At 49.7% G+C, this 21,114-nt stretch overlaps 1 protein-coding gene across 1 annotated transcript in view; it reads left to right on the forward strand.

The window, feature by feature from the left end:
* The window catches only part of LOC105567215 (death-associated protein kinase related-like), a 42,349-nt gene extending 22,360 nt beyond the window's left edge, over window positions 1-19,989 (forward strand). Inside the window, exons 4-6 of the mRNA XM_012021891.1 lie at window positions 8,731-8,857; window positions 11,053-11,281; window positions 15,208-19,989. Coding sequence (XP_011877281.1) covers window positions 8,731-8,857; window positions 11,053-11,281; window positions 15,208-16,303 — 1,452 coding nt within the window. The 3' untranslated portion in view covers window positions 16,304-19,989. The remainder of the gene's footprint in view (window positions 1-8,730; window positions 8,858-11,052; window positions 11,282-15,207) is intronic.
* Window positions 19,990-21,114: the final 1,125 nt, after the last annotated feature.

Genomic DNA, 21,114 nt, shown 5'->3' on the forward strand with positions numbered 1-21,114 from the left:
AAAGGCCCAAACACAATGCCAGGCAACAGGAACGGGGAATAGAATTTCTGACGCGTTGGATTGGTTGGAAGAAAATTTCCGACGAATTCAAAATTCGCGAAGACGACGTGTCAAAAATTCTATTCCATATCCCTATTGCCTGTTGCCTGGCATTGTGTGATAGGCTTAAGAGTCATAAAAACGAGCTTAGAGCTCGCCGGACCTACAGGGTGGCCCCTCACGCGCGCGCGCGCAGGCATCCTATTAAGAGCTCGATGAATCGATTTCATCGAATGCGCCGCCGTGCCTAATGAACAGACGGCGATATACACACATATGTATCGATCCCTCTCGTTCGAGCTCTCCATCGCGAGATTGCAGTTCCTGGTAAGAGTTCGCTGCGAGGCCAACGAGCGGTCCATTGATGAATCCCGCGAGCGGAGGTCGATCGCCTCTCTTCCACGGAAAATCCGATGAAAAGCGACGGACGTCCGACCTGCTCCGATCAGGCAATTCGCGTTTATTCGTCCGCGGGGCAGGGGAGGGAACCGGCGACCGATTCGTCGAATTAATTCCGGCGAATTGCCGATTAAATCGTACATCGTATTTCTGCGTAACGCGAGCCAAGTCAATTAGAGGGAAAATTCATTATTTGTAATTCGATGAATATATGCAGTCTCCGGGTGGATGGCCCAATACTTTTGATAATTCAGCGGAATTACATTCAGCAGACGCCGGAGGATGTTATCGTTCGCATTTATTAGGCAATTAAAATGCGAATTAATGCGCGCTTCTCGCATCACGAACACAATGGCCAACGATTTAGCCGAGCGAACAAGCCGTACTCCGTACTTTATTACCATAACGCGGAGATAAAACGTGCGTGTCGTCGCGATATACGTTATCAAGCGGCGTATTTATCAATTATTACCACACATACGCATTTACGCATGCAGCGGACACAGCGCAAATAACTTCCTCACATAAAGTCCATTCATTCAGCTGTTCATTAGGATAAATTAAGAGATAATGAAGAACGCGTGATATAACTTCCTATTTTATTATTTATGAAAATACATTTTTTTTCCGCTTCATTCCGACAGCAATGTGGCAAGCGATGTTATTTTCTCTGTTAAACAATCCCATTCAGGTGGAGGAACGCTTATCTGTAACAAACGGGGAAATTGTGTATGTACGATGCGCGAGATTCGCGAGCCGAGAAATCGTGACGCGACGAATTTTCGAATGGAAAAAAAAAGTTAACGCGTGAAAAGGAGGCAACGAACCGCCTGCGGGGCCCGACGCTTTTTAGCCGGCGGATTTATGAGGATACGTCTCTCGCGTTCATTGAAACTTCCGGCGGCCGAGAAAAGGGGTAGGCGGGTAGTCGCCGCGCGTGCGAAACTCTTGCGTGCGCGTATGCGTGCCCCGGCATATTAGACACGCAATCAAGTTCGAACAAACAAGAGAGAAAGAGAGAGGAGAGGCTCTCGCGGTTATCGCCCGGCGAAAGGATTGGCTTGTGCGTAATGAAAGTACAGTGCGGCGCGTTAATTCGCTTCGGCTCGTATTGTCGAGAAGCATCTATGTTTAAATAATCAAGTAATTTTGGTCCATTTTTACTCTCTGAAAATCAATCGGTGGACTACCATCGAAAACAGTCAAGAGTCACTGAAAATCGCCGTGGTACACGCGAGAGAATTTTCTTTCAACATTTATCCTGAAAATCATGTAATCGCATTTCGGAGAATGGTATGAGTTTTTTTTAATTTTACTAGTAAAACGTACACTGTAAAAAAGTATGTAAAATAACATACATAATAAGTGTAACGATTACACTATTAATAGCGAAAATATATAATTTTCGGGGCAAATTTGAGGAGAAAATTCTCCCCCCGGGTGTACTTACAACTGTAAATCCGTGACTCGAGTCGAAATTTTGGCTCTACGTTGCACCTTTAATTCTATTATATAGTAGAAAGAGGCTAAGACAGTAAAAGAGGTCGAACTGTAAGTACAAAGTTTACTCCTATTTTAAAACTGATATAGCGTCGGAAATTTCTACTTTTGTCAATTTAGCATTAAAGTAGATCCTTTTAAGGAGGAGCTAAAGTAAATTTTTAGAATTAACGATTCAAGGGAGGAGTAAAAGTATACAATGTCATCAAAGTAGGTTATTGCTGGTCTGTGTAGGTGTATAGATCAGCAAAGTAGGTGTCAGAATTTTGACTCGGGGACTATTCACTGTTTTCGATAATAATCCACTGATTGACTTTTAGAGAGTAATAATTATTACCCGAGCCGAATTAACGCACAGTACTGTACCGATAGACGGATATTGATCGTTCGCGCGCGAAACGCGCCCGGCGCGCTTATCCGAACTTTGCCTCGCGCGCGAGAAGGGAACAAGGGAATCGCCGTGATCGGGAGGTGCGCGTTCCAATCGCGGTTGCGCCGGCGGTCGGTTATCGGTCAATTGTTTCCGGTTCGCCGCCCCGCGGGGCCTCTTAATGAAAAGCGGGTAAAGCGACCAGGTCGTCCACCTTTTTTCGATAGGCCTGCCCGCTTCTAATTGCCGTTTGCTCACGTACGCGAGCTCACGAAGTGTCACACATTGTTAAGCGGACCGGCGGGCTAATTACGGATCGCAGGCGCTCATTGACACGCCTAACGAGCGCGAGATGTGCGCGTGCGAGCGTAACAACGCTACGCCCCCTCCTTCTCCTCCCCGCTCGTCTCCGCCGCGCTGCGTTGATTAAACATATCTCGCGGCCGACTTTTCACGTCGTATTGTGTGCTTGGAAAAAAAAGAAACGCATTTGAAAGACGGAAGGCGCACCGTTATCCCGCGGATGATTTCTTACGTTTTACGAGGACAATGTACGCCTCTCGCCGGATAACGACGCGGAGACCTGCCCCGTTAACTCCCCGTGAAATCTCCGCGTTTTCACACCTCCGCCAGGCACGGGCGCCCTGTTGCGTAAAATATCTCGCGTCGAAATTTCGGCTCGGTGTGTGAACCTGTAATTTTATTATACAGTAGGACCTAAGGCAGTAAAAGGGGTCGAACTGCAAGTACAAAATTTACCCCTGCTTTAAAACAGATATAGCGTCGGAAATTTCTACTTTTGCCAATTTAGCATGAAAGTAGGTCCTTTTAAGGAGGAGCTAAAGTAATTTTTTAGAATTAACGATTCAAGGGAGGAGTAAAAAATATTATGTTATCAAAGTAGGTTATCGCTGGTCTACGTAGGTGTATAGATCAGCTAAGTGGGTGTAAATTATCCTTAAAAGTGTCAAAATGGCACCAAAATATCGACTCGGGATGTCTAAAGTGATTCTGTGGAAAGACGGTTTTTTTTTTCTTTTTAATCACATCTCACACGCGGCACGGCCGTAAAATCTCGCGCGGATGGCGGCCGTGAGAATTGTCGCGGCTTTTTGTACAGCCAAGGCGCAAGATGCATAACTACCGGCTTCGATTTAACGACGTCCGTCCTGCAAATCGTCAACATCCGACAGAAGGTCGCCTGCTGCGACAGGGCAGGGACACCTGTTACAATTCGCAAGGGTGCATTCGATCGATCTTTGCCGAGCACCGTCACGCCAACACTTCTCCAGACGTTGTGCAAGTCCCCCGCAAGAATGTCGTAGAAGGCGCATTTATTAAAGAGGAAAGTGATCGATTTGATCCAGTCACGTTTGATTTCCGCTCGGGCTTTCCGCTCGTAATCAAGCAGATCTTACCGAATTGCACATTACGATACACCGAGACATTCTCCGCGCATCTCGGAAGCTGTTGATCGATGCTGTTGTCGAGCCCTCGAGCTCGAGCCGATCGAACAGAAGATACGGAGTTTCGAACGAACGACGATGTGTTCGCGAGTACCTTGTACTGAAATACGCGAGGGATCTACGTCGCGCATCTCGCGTCGTTAATTAAGGGCGAAGTGAGCCCTGAAGAAGCGGGGGGGTGGCGCGGGGAGAGCTCGTCTACTCTCGCGACGAGGATAAAAAAAATATCGGGGCGGCTCGCATCGGCCTATAAGATAGGAAATAAGAGAGAACGGACGACTCGTGCGCGTCACGATTAATTACCTCGATTACGTGACGAGTGCACTCCGTCGGAATCGCCGTCGTTTATTGAGCGCGTTAAATTAAGTGGCGCGAGATTGTCGTCGTGCGTGTAATGGACGCCCGAGATCGACGTCGCGCGTCCCACTCGGAAAGAAATGCAGCGCACCGATGCACGTTGCATCGGACCTGCCCGTTACCGGGAAACGCGCCCGCCGAGGGCGGAGAGGGCCCTTCGAACGCGCTCCGCGTCGGAATTCCTACGTGCCTCGCGCCTGCCCGCTCTCGCGCAAACTAAACAGAGCTGATTCGGCCCGAATCGCCGCGCCTGAATCACGGCCGACTCTCGTTCGCGCGTTTACGTAACGCGCTACCGAGCGCATAACGAGGTGAATAATTTAAGATCGAGACAATTACGGACGGCTTCGTTCTCGGGTTTGGTATGCGCTGACGTCGGAAGTCGAAATTCGGAGCGGCGATTTATCGGGCGCTCCACGATCGCCGGCCTCGCGTTTGCAAAAGGATGTGGACGGAACAAAGGCACTCGGCACGCACGAGGATTCAGTTTGTGTGTTACGTTTCGTTAAACCTAGTTACGAGTCGGACGTGACCGGGCTTCATCATGAGCTACTCGACGTACGGCGAATAATGTGATTTAAAAGCGGCTCCGTGACGCCGCGAGGTTGCAGGTCGGTTTTCTTTGTGTCGCGTTTGGTCTCCGTTTTGAAATTTCCCTTCGAACGAGGCTGTCTTCGAGGTTGAAAAGAAATAGCGGCACCGTCCGAAATTCTCCATTTTTCGCGTTCAGCGGTTCTAATTCCGCGCCCTCTTATTCCACTTACACCAAACCCTTAATACTTTCGAAGACAGAATGCACAATTAAGATTTACATCTGAGGATTTTACAGTTGATAAACCTCCAGAGTTGGGAAGTAACTTGTTACTTGTAACGAAGTTATAGTTACAGTTACTTTTTTTGGTAACACCAACTTAATTTCGTTACTTTCTCTCCATCTGTAACTGTAACTCAACTCAGTTACATTTTCTTCGATAACTAGTAACTAATTTAATAATTACTTTATATATGTGTGAAACCTACGCAGATCGCATTAGGCCTTGCATTTGCGCGTAAACGCCTTTATCGACATTTTACAATTCAAATGCAGGTTTCATATTTTTATTTTCATTACAAGAACGTAATCGCAACGTAACGATTCGTTACTTTTTGAGTGACTGTATCTAGTTACATTTTTAGTACAAAAAAACTGTAACTGGATACTTTTATAAAGTAACTTTCCCAACCCTGTAAACCACCCACATATATTCTGATTAGCGACATTAATTTGTAATATTAGCGTGAGAGAAATCAGCAAATTCTCGTTACATCGTTACGAGACATCCAGCGGATAATTGATCTGGAATCCGGAAAATCAGCGCTGTTCACGGCCCCGTCGCCTTTCCCGATGCGCGCGTGCTCGCGCTGCGTAGGAATTAATAGAGCATAATACGCTTCGAGTCCCGGAAGTCACTCTAATAAGGAACAAAGACATTTTCCATGATTAACTATTACGCGCGGAGCTCGCAGCCGGATTTCTCGAGCGTGTGTCGACGTCGTCGGCTCTCGACGTGACGATTGGGCGTGGGCGAGCCGATCGATTACCGCGAAAATTGTTCTCGATCGCATCCCGTATGCATCGCGCGCATCGCCATTGTGTGTCCTCCCCGCCCTCCGCCTCTCTGCCCACGGCTCCGTGCCGTCAATCACGCGCGAAAATTCCGCAGCCGCGATGTCGCTCGAGTCTACTGACTTCGCGTCCAGCGAGAGAGGAGCGCGATCGGGCCGGACACGATCGCGAGTCTCGCTCAACAAAGGACGATGTCGTCGATCATGCAAATTCCGCGCAGCTATGCGATAAGAATAATAACATCCTACTTGGTTTTAGCGTTAAACCCGAGGCGAAATTTCGAGTCATATGTATAAGTCATCGTTAAATACGACATACACCCACAGAAAAAATTTCCGGATCCAACGCTATTACTCCGTGCAGCACACAAATGTTGAATCAACATCTCAGAAACGTTCTACTACAATATTGCAACGTTGCATCGATGTTACGAAATGTAGATTCAACGTTGAAGAGATGTCCGCTGAATTGTAATGTCTTGTAAACGTTACAATTCAACATTCAGAAACCATTGTTAAATTATATTGAGTTAACATTGGTCGCGTTTAGCAGAATATTTTTTACAACTGTTGCAAGTGCTGAAATTGAATTATTCCACTAAAATAATAATTCAATCTTAGCTCAGAAAATTTCTGACCGTTGCAAAAATATTATGTACATTTATATGTACATTTCATAATTATACATTTTTTAATCTATTTGAGTGTCAAAAATAATAATTTGTTCAAGATTGTTTTAAAGAATTACTGTACAAACATTAACATAGATTCAACGTAGAAAAGATATGTATACTTCAACATTCAACATTGCAACGTTTCAGCAACATTATTTTAACTTTCTGTGCTGTATGGGTACACTTCAATGTACCATAAAATAGGATATTGTAGAGAAAGGAATATTTTTATCTTAAGTGAAAAATTCTAAAATCTAGAATAAAATGATAGTATGTATCGTCTTTTGTCTAATATCGTGGTGCCAACTTCGTTGTAAGTTGGAGGGACACTTTATTCTAAACGCAAGAATACATAAACTTACATTTATATAAGTTACTCTTGTCTTAATCTTTTTTAATTAATCGAATCTAGCTCGAACCCAGTTCGAGCCCAGCGGCCACAGTGCTCACATGTACACGTATTTTTATAATTCGACTCCGTCCTATGTGACGACGATGACCCACTTACAACAAAAAGTAGGGTCGAAACGTTGTACTAAACAAATAAGAAAACATGCCAGTCGGGTTGACTATAAGTTTCCCGTTTTAATTTCTATATGCAATACTACGCTTATCTCCTGAGCACTTGTACAACGTAGATTTTCGCCTCGGGAATAGCGGCAATGGAGGCGAAAGTTGGAGTAGGTTCACATTTACATCGTCTCATTTTCACCCTAATCGAGTTAATCGTTTCGACTCCTTCTCTTACGGCCGACGACTTTCGTTCGGCGCCGTCACTCCCATGAGCGTAATTGTGATCCCGCACTCTTTCATTAGGCCCTTGGCGAGCCGCATGGCAAACATCTGCGCGCGAGCATTCGAACGAGAACCGAATGTTTGTCGTCGGCCGTTCCCCGAAGGTTCGAATTGTCTTACGAGAGCAATTCGAGCCGTCGGTGTCTCATTAAAAGTATTTAATACGGGCTTCTTTTCGTTCGCGCGTATAATGGGGCGAACGACGTGGCGAAACGTCGTGACCAGGTGGCTCGCCACCGTGCGCGTTCTCTTTAATAAAGCGCACCGATAATAGCATCCTTTAGGAGTCGCGATCTTCAGCACTGAAGACATAATTCTCGGGCAATCTAGGTGGTCGTAAAACCAGCCGCGGAGCGTTGACAATGGACCGCGGCAACGAGCTTCCTCTCGTCTCTCGTTCTTCCCCGGTGACTCGGGCCTCGTCCGCGGCCTCTATCCGCGGTCCCTCCGGCATTGTTCGATTGTTTTCCCGAGGAAAGAGTCGGCATGAGTTGCGCGAGGGTACGAGGGGAGGAGGAAACGGTGTCACGTGGGCACGAGAGTTGCACCTAGGCCGCGCGACGACCTTTCTTATCGCGGAATCGTTTACGTCCAGGCACGTTACGCCTCGCGCGAGACACCTACGCGGACTCGTGTTATTGTAATGTGGACGCTCGTTGCTTCTCTTCCACCTGACGATCGGGGGAAAAAAAACAGAGTACCGCGTGCGTTACGTACGCGCCGCATTTTCCTTCCTCCGCCTCGCTTGCCTTGTTCCGGCGATTAATCACCCACTGGCGCCGCGGCGAAAAGCCCTATCGCGCGTAGTCAACGCGGAAGTTATTACTTTTCGGAACTCCGAGACGGTGTACAGGGCGGTCTTTTAATAATTATGACTCGAATTAAAATTCCAGCGAGAGAGACGCCGCGCGACCGGCTCGCGAGTTCACGCCGGCTAAAATTAAACTGTAAGTCGCGAGCTAACGATATCGCGTGTGCGCGCGTACAATATCTACCTCCGAAAGGAAAACACACCTACAATTATAAGCCGTGTAATTTACGCGCGTATTTTTGCGCAGTGGCGCCGAAATTCCTGAGACGTTGTTCGGTGTAGAAAAAGTGTTTCGGCCCGCACGCTTGCGTGCTTCTTATAATTGAGCAAGACCACGAAAGCGACCTCGGGGCCGCTTTGTCCGCGTTAACGGCCAAGGGAGAGAATATACCGGAGAGCAATCATCGTGCGACCGTATACTCTCCTGAAAAGAAGCATCACTTTCTCCATATTATGTCGCGGCAGGAAATTGGCATTGTCGCGCGGAGATCACCGCGAGATAAACTCTGCTCGCATCCTTTTCTTCTCTCGCTCGGGTTTCTACGCCTCGGACCGTCTTTAAGGGAATTTCGAGAAATTACACGCGCACGATGCATAAACGTACAGTTAAAACAATTTCGATCCACTCCGCGGCGCAATCTCGTTTTAATAACGGCCTTTCTCTCCGGCCAGCGAATCGCCCTTCATTGAGCCCCTCGCCGTTTCATGTTTCAGCCGCAGAATTTGGTACTTACTGGAGAATTCCCGGACTGCGACGTCAAGCTATGCGACTTCGGTATATCGCGGTACATCAGCCACGGAGCGGACATACGGGAAATTTTGGGCACGCCCGACTATGTCGGTGAGTATCTTCTGAGTTTCGTTTCCTTCGACTTGAGCGATGGGCGCCGAATATGGCTGATGGCAGAGAACGATCCGTAAACGCTTAATGGCTCTTCCACACTGGACGCGATGAGCGATGTCGCGTCTGCCTTAAGCCACAAGCAAGTCTGTCTTAAGCCAACGACACACGATACTAATTTTCCTGCTGGTTTGCTTACGAGAATCAATAAGGATGCGGAGTTTTAGATCGGGTGACTTGAGGCTAAATCCTGACTGGGTCTCGTGAGCAGTCCAGTAAGAAAAATAGTGTCGCGCGCCGTTGGCTTAAGCCAACGATTAAATTTAATCGTATACGTAAGGCAAGGTGGAGAAAAACTTACGTCGCACAATAGATTTTCACGGCTTAAGCTTCTCTCTGCCTTGCCTTACGTCTGCGACTCAGACAGACTTAGGGCCTGAGCAGAAAGATTGTCGTAAGTATTTACGATTCTGTCGTAAGACTTAAGTCGTTGTCGCGGAAAGGCCTGAGCAGAATAGTTGTCTTGTACTCTTAAGACATAAGACAGTTATTGTGCGTTACCTCAAGACTTAGGCTTAAAATATAAACCATCGTCTTGAAGCTGTCTTAAGAGTATAAGACAGCCATTCTGTTCAGATCCGAAGTCAACGCACAAAGAATTGTCAGAGACGTGTGTCGCCTTGCGATGAATACGACATACGTCTATGACAATCCTTTGTGCGTTGACTTCCGCGACATCGGCTCAAGTCTTACGACAGAATCGTGCACTGTTACGACAATCTTTCTGCTCAGGCCCTCAAGCGTTTGCGGATAAGCGGCCTAGAAGCGTTTTCTGCCATCAGTCCAGGTCCCTCGTCACCGTGAAACGCGACCAGGTTGGAAGGACTCTCGCGCCAGCTCGCCAGTGATAAATACCCGAGTTTGCGCGAGAACCATAATCGTACTCGACACCTGCGCGATTCCCTAACACTACGGACCTGTCCGTGTCACCGAGGATAACAGTCTACATCCCGGCGAGGCGAGCCCGTTTTGACGCGGTTCCATATACAGACGGTAACGCGTACCGAACGAGAGCCCGCGGCCTCGGAGGTCGATCGGGGTGCGGCGGGCTCGCGCTTTCGTATGTCTGCGATCGGTTTGACGCTGAGAAATCGCTCGTACGGTTCGTGCCGCGTAGTTCCATTAGGGGTACGGGCGCGTTGCATAATTGAACAGAACAAGGCACTTCGCGCGACCGAGCCGGGAAACCGCACGTGGTCGGTTCTGCGCGCCCGATCGGCCAGGAGGACCCTTTTACGATCCTCGCCGCCGATTACCGTCGCAATTACATCGCACTACCGTCTAACGGTCATACCCTAAGTGGACGAAGGTGTTAGGTAATAGTAAGACACGATAATCTCTCACGGAGAAGATCGGAAAGTCTCGGGATGTTCCGGTCACGCCCTCGACGTTTACGAAATCGCCTGAAATTCTCCTGCAAAAACGGAACCTTTGCATTGCGAGGAGATTTAATTGAAGGAGTAACTCGAAAGTCGCGTATCGTACAGTGCGGTGTACTGATTCACTTCGGGCCGTTTTTTCCATGTGGCGAGCATGGCGCACGGAGAATGAGAGAGAGAGAAAAAAGAAGAGATCGGCCTTAATTGAATCGAGAAGCCCCGATCATTATTTCCTCGTCGCGTCGCGTTCAAGCGGTCGATTAGTGTCAGGCTGTGAGATTATCTGCAGAAATTAGCGAGACGCGATAAAAAAAAACAACGGCGCGCGGATTTTCGCAGCGATTCAACTGCGCGGTGACGAGAACGTGGAAAAGTTACGGCACGATTCGGTCGGTGCAAAGCCGGTCGATTCGAGCAATTATTACACGATTAACGAACCAACCGCGGCTCCACGCGTATCGTCGCGGCGATTACCTAGTTCGCGCTCGGGGCCTAATACGTCCGTGCGGTTACAATTATTATTATCACGTTGGAGAACGCGCGTGGCTCCATTAGGCATCGGCGCGTCGTAATAGCGGCCGCGGCGACGTAATGGCAGAAAGGCCGGGGGGAAAGAAGAGGCGTTATCTTCTGTTTTTTTTTTCGAATTTAATTACCGGGACTCACGCTCTCGTATACGTGCACGCGGATTCTGACGAGCATTAGGGTTCGATGCACCACGATATAATAACGGCTCATCTGCCGTGTGTGTCTCAGCCCCGGAGGTTCTGAATTACGAGCCGATCAGCCTGGCGACCGACATGTGGTCCGTTGGCGTCCTGCTCTACGTGCTGCTAACGGGATGCTCGCCGTTCGGCGGAGACACCAAGCAGGAGACGTTCTGCAACATCAGCCGGTGCCGCCTGGACTTCCCGGACGACCTCTTCGAAGACGTCTCCGAGGAGGCGCGCGATCTTATGCGCAAGCTCATGGTCAAGGACCCGAAGTAAGTAAATCGAGCGAATTCCTCTGAGTCGCTCGTCATTTTTACAATGGATGTTACCATAATTATATTATAATTAATACAAGTTGAAATAATGTAATCGCGCGACTGTCGCGTATCGATAACGAAAGTCACATTGAAAAAAATTTTTGTAAAATTACATGATTATGCTGGGTTTTTTTCCGACCCAGCATAATCGTGCAATATTACTACCCACATGGAAAATTGCAGACTTTTTTCTGTAATTTTGCATGAAAATTCAAGTGTTTTTACACAAAAATAGTAATTTCACCTATATTTTACCATTAATATGTATTTTCACTTTAAGAAATCTGGAAAAAAAAATTACAGTTATAATTAGGTAATTTTCCGGATTTGAACAAGTAATTTCCATGTAAAAGTACATAAATTTTTTTCAGTGCAGAGAAGAGATTCGCGGAGTCTAACTCCCGGATGAGAATTGTGTGGTGATTAGAGCCAGGCCGTGAAATACGCGCGTAGCGTGAACCGCGCGGCGGCGCAGATTCACAGCGGGGATTCATTGATCATCGCGTGGCGAGTCACTTCGTCGCCATTTATCTTCATATACTCCACTTGATTCAACGGAAAGATTTCCACTCGTTGTCCCGATCGGGAGCGTCGTCGCCGCGAATTATTGTACGTTATGCACCCACGTCTCGTGTCGCCCCGCCGGCGGCTCAGGCTCTCGCGTTCGAGTCGCCGATGCTCGCGTTACCGGATAACCGGCGACGTGCATTCCTGGACCGGTGAAAATAATTCCTTCGCGGAAGACTGCGGCGATCTACCGAGAACGCCCGGCGCTTACCTCGAAGCGAAAGGAGATAGCGCGCGCGCCCGCGCCGCGCCGATTACGTTATTAGTTATGCCGGTATGTCGGCCGATTTCCTGGAACGAAAACAATCGCACCACGTAGACGTATCGTCGCGAGCGGCGCGACATTTCGTGCCGTAACCGAGATGACGGCATCGCGGCGACGGTTACGATCCCATCGCTCGGCGTTCGCTCGGGGCGATTCGGTATCAGTGGGTCAACGCCGCCCGTTGATAGCCCGCGCGAGGTCTCACGCCGCATCTCCTCCACTTCGGGAGAAAGCCACCTCGCTCGCGAGAAACTCACGGCGGGTCCGCCGCGCGTTCCAGCGAGCTTGTCGCCGCGGAACGCCTGTTTTCCCCCGGCTCCGTCGGTGTCGGTGTCTTTTATCGTATAAATTCTAGGAGCGAGACGTATCCTCTAGCCTCGGGTTCGCTTTCATCGGCGTTATTGGCCTCGGCTTTCATTCGATCGCGCGAGGCGTAAGAAAGCGGATAAAAGTCGCGAGCTTACGCTCGAGAAATCGGACAGGGTGCGTGCAAAATGAATGCGTTTCGGATTGAATCGCACCAACTTCCGGTTTTGATCATCACGCTCCGGTGGATCGCGTTCGGTTCACCTCGCCTTTCTCTCTTAAGACTTGGCGGATTAGTGCCGCGCACAATAGCGGCACTGTGAGATTCCATCTCTCGAGATGCATTTATTAGCTCGCACGCCCGAGGGTAGGATCTGTCATCGGCCGATCGAGCCTGCTGTCGATCGCGAGTTCGCGAGTAAAACGATCGATGCCCACGTCGCCTCGCGAGGTGACTTTCTTCGAAGAAACTGGAAGAGCGACGGGGAAGGCGGGTGAAAAAAAAGAGAGAGAGACCTCGTGGGTTTCCTTATCGCGCGGACAGCTGAGAGGAAGTCGCTATCCGGAATTACGCGCGCCCTTCCTCTCTGGCGAACGCAAAAAGTTTTATCGCACGGAACCCGCATGGCTTATCGTCGTGTCCGACGACGCTGCAGTCTTCGTCGCTGACCTGCAAATCACTATAGTATTCAGAGGCTGCATCTCGTTGCCAAAAGTAATAGGGTGAAAAATTATCTAACGCAGCGATCATGGCGAACAGATTTACACGTTTGCTAATCATTAATAACATTATTTGCGCGATTACCAGAGTCGAAATGTTGGTACTATTTTGATACTTTTTAGGATAATTTACACCTACATAGACCGGTAATAACCTACTTTGATGACATTATAGTTTTTTACTCCTCCCTTGAATCTTTAATTCTAAAAATTGACTTTAGCTCCTACTTAAAAGGACCCACTTTCATGCTAAATTGGCAAAAGTAGAAATTTCCGACACTATCAGTTTTGAAACAGGAGTAAATTTTGTATTTGCAGTTCGACCTCTTTTACTATCTTAGGTCCTACTATATAATAGAATTAAAGGTTCAATATAGGGCCAAAATTTCGACTCGGGTATGCACGGTTTGGTACAAGTAAAAATGATACTTTGATTTTAATGGCGCACCAACAATCAATTGCGAAGTAAAGTAAGGTGACCAAATGCGGACCAACAATTGGACGAGTCGCTAATAAGCGACATTTTAAAGTGCTTCACTTCAATTTTGCTCTTTTATGTATTTACAACTTTGTGCTGTATTGTCGGTGTCGTAAAATGCATCTACGTGTCTTTATGTCGCTTATTAGCGACTCATCAAATTGTTGATCCGTACTTGGTCACCTACTTCGCAATCGATTGTACGTTTGTGCGCTATTCAAATTAATGTATCATTTTTTACAATAAATAAATTTTGGTCGACCTTAACTGGCACGTGTTTAATAAATTATAAAAAAAAAACGTTTCGGCCGTGGGTTCTGATCCTTTTCGAGCAATTTTCTTAATAAATAATCAAGCACATGTAATAAGAAGTCAGTTAATAAAAGTCCGAAGGCAGCGAGTCATTCTCCAGCCTGTGTAGTCACATATTTTTAACGTTTGCCGGAAAATTTTATAATTCTGACTCGCTACCTTCGGACTTTTATTAATTGATCTCTTATTACATGCGCTCGATTATTTATTAAGAAAATTGCTTGAAAAGGACCAAAACCCACGGTCGAAATGTTGCTGTGTATTTTTTGAATTTATTAAACATGCACCAAATAAGGTTGACCAAAATTTATTTATTGTCATTAATTACTGGCAACTTGGAGAGATTTCAAGGTTATCATTTTTTCACTTGTACCAAACCGTGCGCATAATCGCGCGATTAATTCGCGTTGTTAACGATCGGCAGACGTGTAAATCTGTTCGCCGTGATCGCTGCGTTAGATAATTTTCGCCGACAATTCGCCCAGCTTCTGTTTCCGCTTCATAAAAAGTATTACGTCGGTCTACCCGGTTTTCCTCAACACTTTGCCGTTCGTTCTTTCGCGCGATAACATTAACGTAATTGCGAGAGTGGAAGAGTTAATTCGCTTCTTCTTGCGCGGGTCTTTTCGACGGTCCCGAAATAAAGGGAGGGGGCCGCCCCCTAAAGCACTTTAGCGGCTCCACCATGGGTCGGCATTCCGCGGCGTTTACGCGTTACGCAATTCGCTGCTCCGTTATTGAAGATATCCTGTCCCATTCCGCCGTGCCGGAAGTCAACCGATACGTTAGCTAACGTTAATGGTTTCTGCGCAGGCCGCGCGATACGTGGACGCGCGGTACACGCGAAAAACGTCCCGGCGGGACCGCCACGGTGATGGCCACCGTCCGATAAATGCTCTGCGATCCGCCTAGCGGAGGTCGTTTATGCGACGGGTCTCTTAACCTTTTGACCCCCTCTCGCTCCTCGAGTTAACGAGGACGACGAGAACGTGGTCGTTCGCGGAACGAGCCTGTTGTTAGGATATATTTGTTGAGGAGCACCGCGCGCCGTGCATCGCAAAGTAAGCGACGTAACAGTCGAGCCTGTTATCTCGAGCGTTCTAACGGGAAATGATCGGGAGCAACGATATCGGGGCGAAAGAAGTCTAATTCTAGCTATAAAAATTGGCGACCAACTCGCGAGAGTGTTGAAAACGATTCTCTCCAAGCAAGCGTCTGCTCGTCTGTTCGCAGCGAACGTCTGACGGTGACCGAGTGCCTGCAGCATCCCTGGTTCAACATGTCCGAGCAGCCGCTGGCGCCGTTGACGACCTGCCCCTCGTCGGACGACAGCCCCGCCGCTGTCCTCGAGTCCACGACGACGGCCCCGCAGGAGGACAGCGCCACGCCGAAATTGCCGATCGTCCATCAAGGCCAGGTCCCGTCCGCGCCGAAGGGCGACGGCGAGAAGCAGCAACGGTCGTCCACGACCGGTCTGTGCCACAGCGCGGAGGCTCCGAAGCCGACGGCGGGCGCCCGCGCCGTCTCCTCGCACACGGAGAATCTCTACTCGGCCTCGAGATCGCTGTCCAAACCCATCAGATTCGGGCTGAGCCCGGACCGGAGGGACACCTTCAAGAGGAACATGGACTCGCTGGCGCGAAAGTTCTCCGGCAGCGTCCTGCCGGAGATCGTCATCATCGAACCGTCGTCGTCAAACGCCGGCGGTGGTATCCAGCAACGTCGCGCCACCGCCACCCACACGATGCCGGCTGGCGGCGGCGAGGTGTTCAAGTGCACGCCCGTGTTCATCCTCGGCGAGGCCGAGCAGCAGTGCAGCGACAGCGGCAGCGACACCGTCTCCGAAATCTCGACCGACAGCTCGAGCGATCGCAGCAGCATCTACTCGGACGACTCCCTCGATTTTATTCTGTACGGTAAGAGCCAGGGTAGAGCGAGCTTCCCGTTCACCGCCGCCGACGCGACCGCCGACAGGTGGGAACAGAGGCATCACCATCATCATCATCATCATCATCGCGCCGCCAGAGTGTGGCCGCGCGAGTGTAACGGCGTCGTCAGCAAGGCGCTCAGCCGCTTCACGTCGGAGACCTCGTCCGGCGATCCTCGTGTGACGAAGATCGCCAAGATCCCGATGACAACGCCGCCGACGGTGACGGCGTTGCGCGGCGGCTGCAGCAAGGCCGGCCTCGAGGCGCTCCGCGAGCGGGGCGGCAACCTGGTGGTCATTAGGGAACCCGTACGCGCCGGCAGGTACACCAGGTATAGCGAGGTACAGTGCGAGTCGGTGCAAGCGCGAATTCGGCGGTTCCAGGTGCACGAGGCCTCGTAAGACCGTGCCGTCCAGCTGTGCGCCAGCAGCAGGTGCCGGCAGTTGAATTGTATTAGCGCGCAGGTGGACGGACGTCTCTCCGGCAAGCCTCCTCCGAGGAGCCGCCGAGAGAACGGGGGGTTCGAGGCGATTGTACATATCGCGTGTACAGTGACGCGAAGAGCAGGAGGGAGGTTTTAAGCAACGAGGTGGCGCCCGAGGGATGCGCGAACGAAGGATAACGTGGGACGAGCTCAATTCCTCGAGATTTGCGAAGGCTGTGACGACAGAGAAGATTCTTAGGAAGGTTCAGGATTGCCCGTCTTTCTGTAACAATATAGGACTATGAGCTTTGTGAAAAATATATCTGGACTCACGGTTCCTTTGATCGTCGCGGTAGAACAAGAAAACACCGAGAACGATACATTGTCACGCGGCAGCGGCGTTTGGAAGCAAAAGGGATTACTTCTGAATTGATTTTTCGCGAAGCGCATAATGCTGTGATAGCGCGTTAGGGGAACGTGAAATGACGCATGATGAGTGTGGCGTGTCCTCGCTTTACCTTTGCAAGAAACACGACGCAACGGTGAAGGCTACGCGTATCGTGGGGATATTGATTCGAGCAGAAGATTTTGCGAAAATCGGCGTCCTGCAACTCGATCGCGATATAATATTAAGCAGTATTTCGTAGCGAGAACAAAAGGTTGTACGTACCACACCGAGCCTGATCTCCAGAATCCTCGAACAGCCTCTCGAAGCCCCCTGTCCCGACTTTCGCCGGACTTCTTGGGAACCCGAGACCGAGATTGTAAAGGGCGTGCGCGAGCGTGGCCCGCGATGCGGGATCTTACGTGCGCAAAACGCCTCTTTACACACGCGTGCCTTCGCGAAGGTGCCGACGAGAGAACGTAGCTTGTATCATATCAAAGCGAACAAACGGCTGTTGTAAATACGAGTGAGAGTGTGTCGTCTGTGTGTGAATGCGTATACGTATGTATGCGTGCGTGCATGTATGCATTGACTCTTCGTGGAAGCGAGCGGCTTCAAAGAGGGTGGTCTTGATGTACATATTATTCGAGTAATCGGAGAAGGTACGAGCGATAGAACGAGTCGCGGGTATGCGTGGCTCGCGAGAAGGTGCCTGCGGTTGCGGTTGCGACGCCGATCACAGGGGTGGTGACGGCGGAGATCCGAGGGAAAGGTCACGCGGAGCCATGGCGACGGCTGGCTGCCGGCTATGGGAAACGCCGCGTGGCGAGGATGGTCGGGCCCGTAGGAGTCGATTTTCCGATAATCCCAGCGGATTCCGCCGTCACCGGCCGACGAGGCGTGAAGGAGGAGAGAAGGATGTGTCTGCGAAATCGAGACTTGGAGCGAAGCTCTCCTTAGGCCGCCGTTATTGATAGACTGATTGATCGTCCTTTCGAGCTGAGAGAAACTAGAGTTGTATCGCGTGCGCATGCACCGAGAAACGCGGCGCGTTGCACGCTTATCCAAAACAACGTTGTAATTCCGAGAGGCGTAACTTTCGAAGCACGACTTACGGAAATAAACACTTTCGCATATCAATGATAAATTGATAGAAGTTACGTCTTATCGATACCGCGTCCGTTTCGAAAACGCTTGTCGGAGTTCGGCGATTCCCGGACAAGCTGATGAAAAATCCCGCGATAGCCAGCAAGCGCCAGCGATATTATATCTCGGTGCATCGCGCGCGGTTCCGTCGGAACGAATCGCCATATCAATCGGTCGTCGAGTTTAATGACGACCAATGACAATCACAGATAAACCCATTTCGGTGCCTTCCTTAAAGGAAAATGACGACGCGTGTGCGCCAATGCGTGCGCACATCACCACGTGCCTACGTTTTACTTGTCCGGTACGCGCGACACTTTTCGAGTCGCACGAAGACTGTGATGCGCAGCAGGGAGAGAATGCATGTCTGAAGAGTGCCTTAATTGCGCGCGGCTTTGCGGGAGATGAAAATTGTGAGCTCGGACGAGCCTTCCAGGTAATTCCAGCGGGCTCGAACACGGCCACGGCGGAAGTGATTAACAATGTCGAACCACCGAAAACCCCCTCGTCGCACATTATGGAGAAGGGACCACTTTCCTGTAGGCCGTATATATCGCGTATATATACGTTTTTCCTATTGTTAAATATCTCTCAATCATACTGTTGAATATGCTTCGTGAATTACCATCCCCGTTGTTTTTCCTTACTTGAAAATTGTTCGTCGCGAGCGGAGAGGGAAAAAGAAGAGAAACAACGAGCGGCCTCGTCTGCTCTCCGGGCTCTCGTGGACGCGCAAATCGAAATGGTACATACGCAAACTTATTTATCCACGGAATTCATCATCGCGCGCAAATTGAAACGCGCTAATCGCTCGCTCGCGTAGCGCAGCGCAACGAATGCTAGTCATAAACACGTCCCGTCATCTTTCTCACGCTCCCTTCCCCCTTTTTTCGCGCCTCTAATTTTCGTTCATTTCACCGCGGACACACGCTCGTTGGCGAGACGCTAACGAGCGGCCTGTGTCTTCGCCGGGCGAGACGAGAAAGAAAGAAGAGCGGACGAGAGAGCGCTGCAAAAATGACGACGGACCCGGTCGGCGAGCCTTGGCTCCGGGCAGCACGAGAGAGACTCGTCCAACCGTGAATCTGTGCATCCCCTTTGTACGAATCCACGGAGAATGCGCGAGGACGCAGAATTCGCGCCCGTAACTGACGTTTTAATGCGACGAAGCCTCTAGCAACACTCCCGAATTTCCTTCCGCGTTGCTCGCAAGTGTCGATCGATGTTGTTCGGTTTTTGGTGGTTCTCTTTGAAACTAAAGAGCACGCATTTTGATACGTTGACTATTTCAGGACCATGCGCCGTTTGTGTTGTAAAAATATTGAATTTTCGCCGAATCTTAATTCACCGAGCGGGGTGTGAAGGAAGCACCCTCGGAATCTCTCGCGAAGCGAAAATCTCGTGATGCGTAATCTTCTCTTCGACCGCTGTTTCGATCATTGCGGTAGGAAGGAGGGGGGGAAGAAACACTTTCGACCTCGTGCACCGAGGCGACTGTCCGATTGTTCAGCCCCTCCGACCACGACGGCCTAGCGATCGACGCGAAAACTAGCGACATGTTCGTCGACGCGAACATCGGACACGTAAGGTGCGACGTACCAAACGCGCGCGTACACGCACAATTCGAACGCGCGCATGTCTTCTCGAGACGCATATATGCGGCGCGAGACGCGTCTCCGGGAATCAAAGAGCGGGGATAGACCTGTGTAAAATACATAATTTTGCTACGACGGGCGAGGGCGGCGCGACCCGGGGGAGCCCCCTTAGCTTCGCTGGCGGTGAATTCGCGGTTATTTATTCTCTTCTTTGTGATACGTCATTAGTCAGAATTAATCAGTTTTCGCTTCACGTCTTCGCGTCAATTGAAAACCGCAGAAGCACGTCGGCTCTTGCCTCCCATGCCACTCGGACGCTCCGCGCCGCTCGGCATATTCTCTTATCATTATTATTATATTATTAAATATTCTATAGAATTATTATTATTATATTATACTATTATTACTACATCATTAATAATTAATCGCGAAGATTGCGATCGCGCATGTAACTGCTAAAAACCTCCTGTAAATACTTCTGTCATTGTATTAATTTTAATAATACAGTACGAAATAAACGCAACAATACGTTCAATGCGCCGCGTGTAAAATTTCTGATGAACCTCTCCCTTCGGGCAGTGCTGGACTATTCAGTAACGTCCGCGCTTTTTGTGCGTTAAGCGTCGAGCTCTTCACGTGCGGCGATGCCGAACGGGTTGCCTAGTGAAAGGCTGCTCTCACGCGTTACATTAAAGTTACACGTGCCGTAACACGCGGAGGACCTTGGAAAAGCGTTTTGTCTTTCGTCCGGTTCATCTCTCAATTGTTGCCTCATCAATTATTCATGTTCCTGCAATTACTTGCTGGAGGCCTCTTTACAGGTTTCGTTAATCGCGCCATGTTCGATCTCGCGTCGGATTCCCCTACGTGTCCGTGTAGAAGGGATGTTTCTTTAATGAGATACTCCCGGTGGGCAGCCACTTCCTTCCGAGAGGCGGCGATCGAGTAAAAACTGACCTTCAGTCGGATTGAAACTCTCGGGTCTCACTGGAGCAGCGCGCAGCTCGCTGCGCCACGATCGCCGACGTCTCGTCAGTTGTTTTTACTTTTTATTTACAGGCTCGCAACGTCCGTTGGTGCCTCGCTAAAGTTACTCGGATTAAGGATAAGGGAAGGCGTTCTCCCGCGACAGGGATAAATTACGCGCTAAATTTGCATTCCGCCGTAAGTAACGCGCCGGAGCAAGACTTCCCGGGACGTCCTGGCGTTACGTGCGTGGTCAACGCACCCGGGGGCAGGGAACAGGGGATCCGTTTCGCGCATTAATGCTGCCGCGGTTGTTCCTACCGGCGTTATAATAAATAATTCAACGCCTCCTCTCGCGGGACGACCGAAGGGTGGAGAATGGCGATGCGATCTGAGGTAAGGGACGCCGTGGAAAATCTCCGTTGCGCGCGCGCGTTCGCCGGCCCATCGATTTAAAATCCGCGACACACGCGGAGGGCGAGCGGCCCTGGTTTCGCGTTTGCCCACCGATATGGCCAATGGAACACTTTTTCCGAGAACGTCACCGTTTATCCTATAAATAGGCGTGCATTAGCAGCGCACAGCTGCCGTGGTGATTCACCTCTAAGGAGTTTTCTGCGACACGGAGAAAACATCTGGAAAATGTCTCGGTTTTCGGAGGATCGTGCGAGGCGTGCGGCTCGCTCTGTAAAACCG

Source organism: Vollenhovia emeryi, unplaced genomic scaffold, assembly GCF_000949405.1.
Source record: "Vollenhovia emeryi isolate VEMERY1.0 unplaced genomic scaffold, V.emery_V1.0 DF939140.1, whole genome shotgun sequence".
Taxonomy (NCBI): domain Eukaryota; kingdom Metazoa; phylum Arthropoda; class Insecta; order Hymenoptera; family Formicidae; genus Vollenhovia; species Vollenhovia emeryi.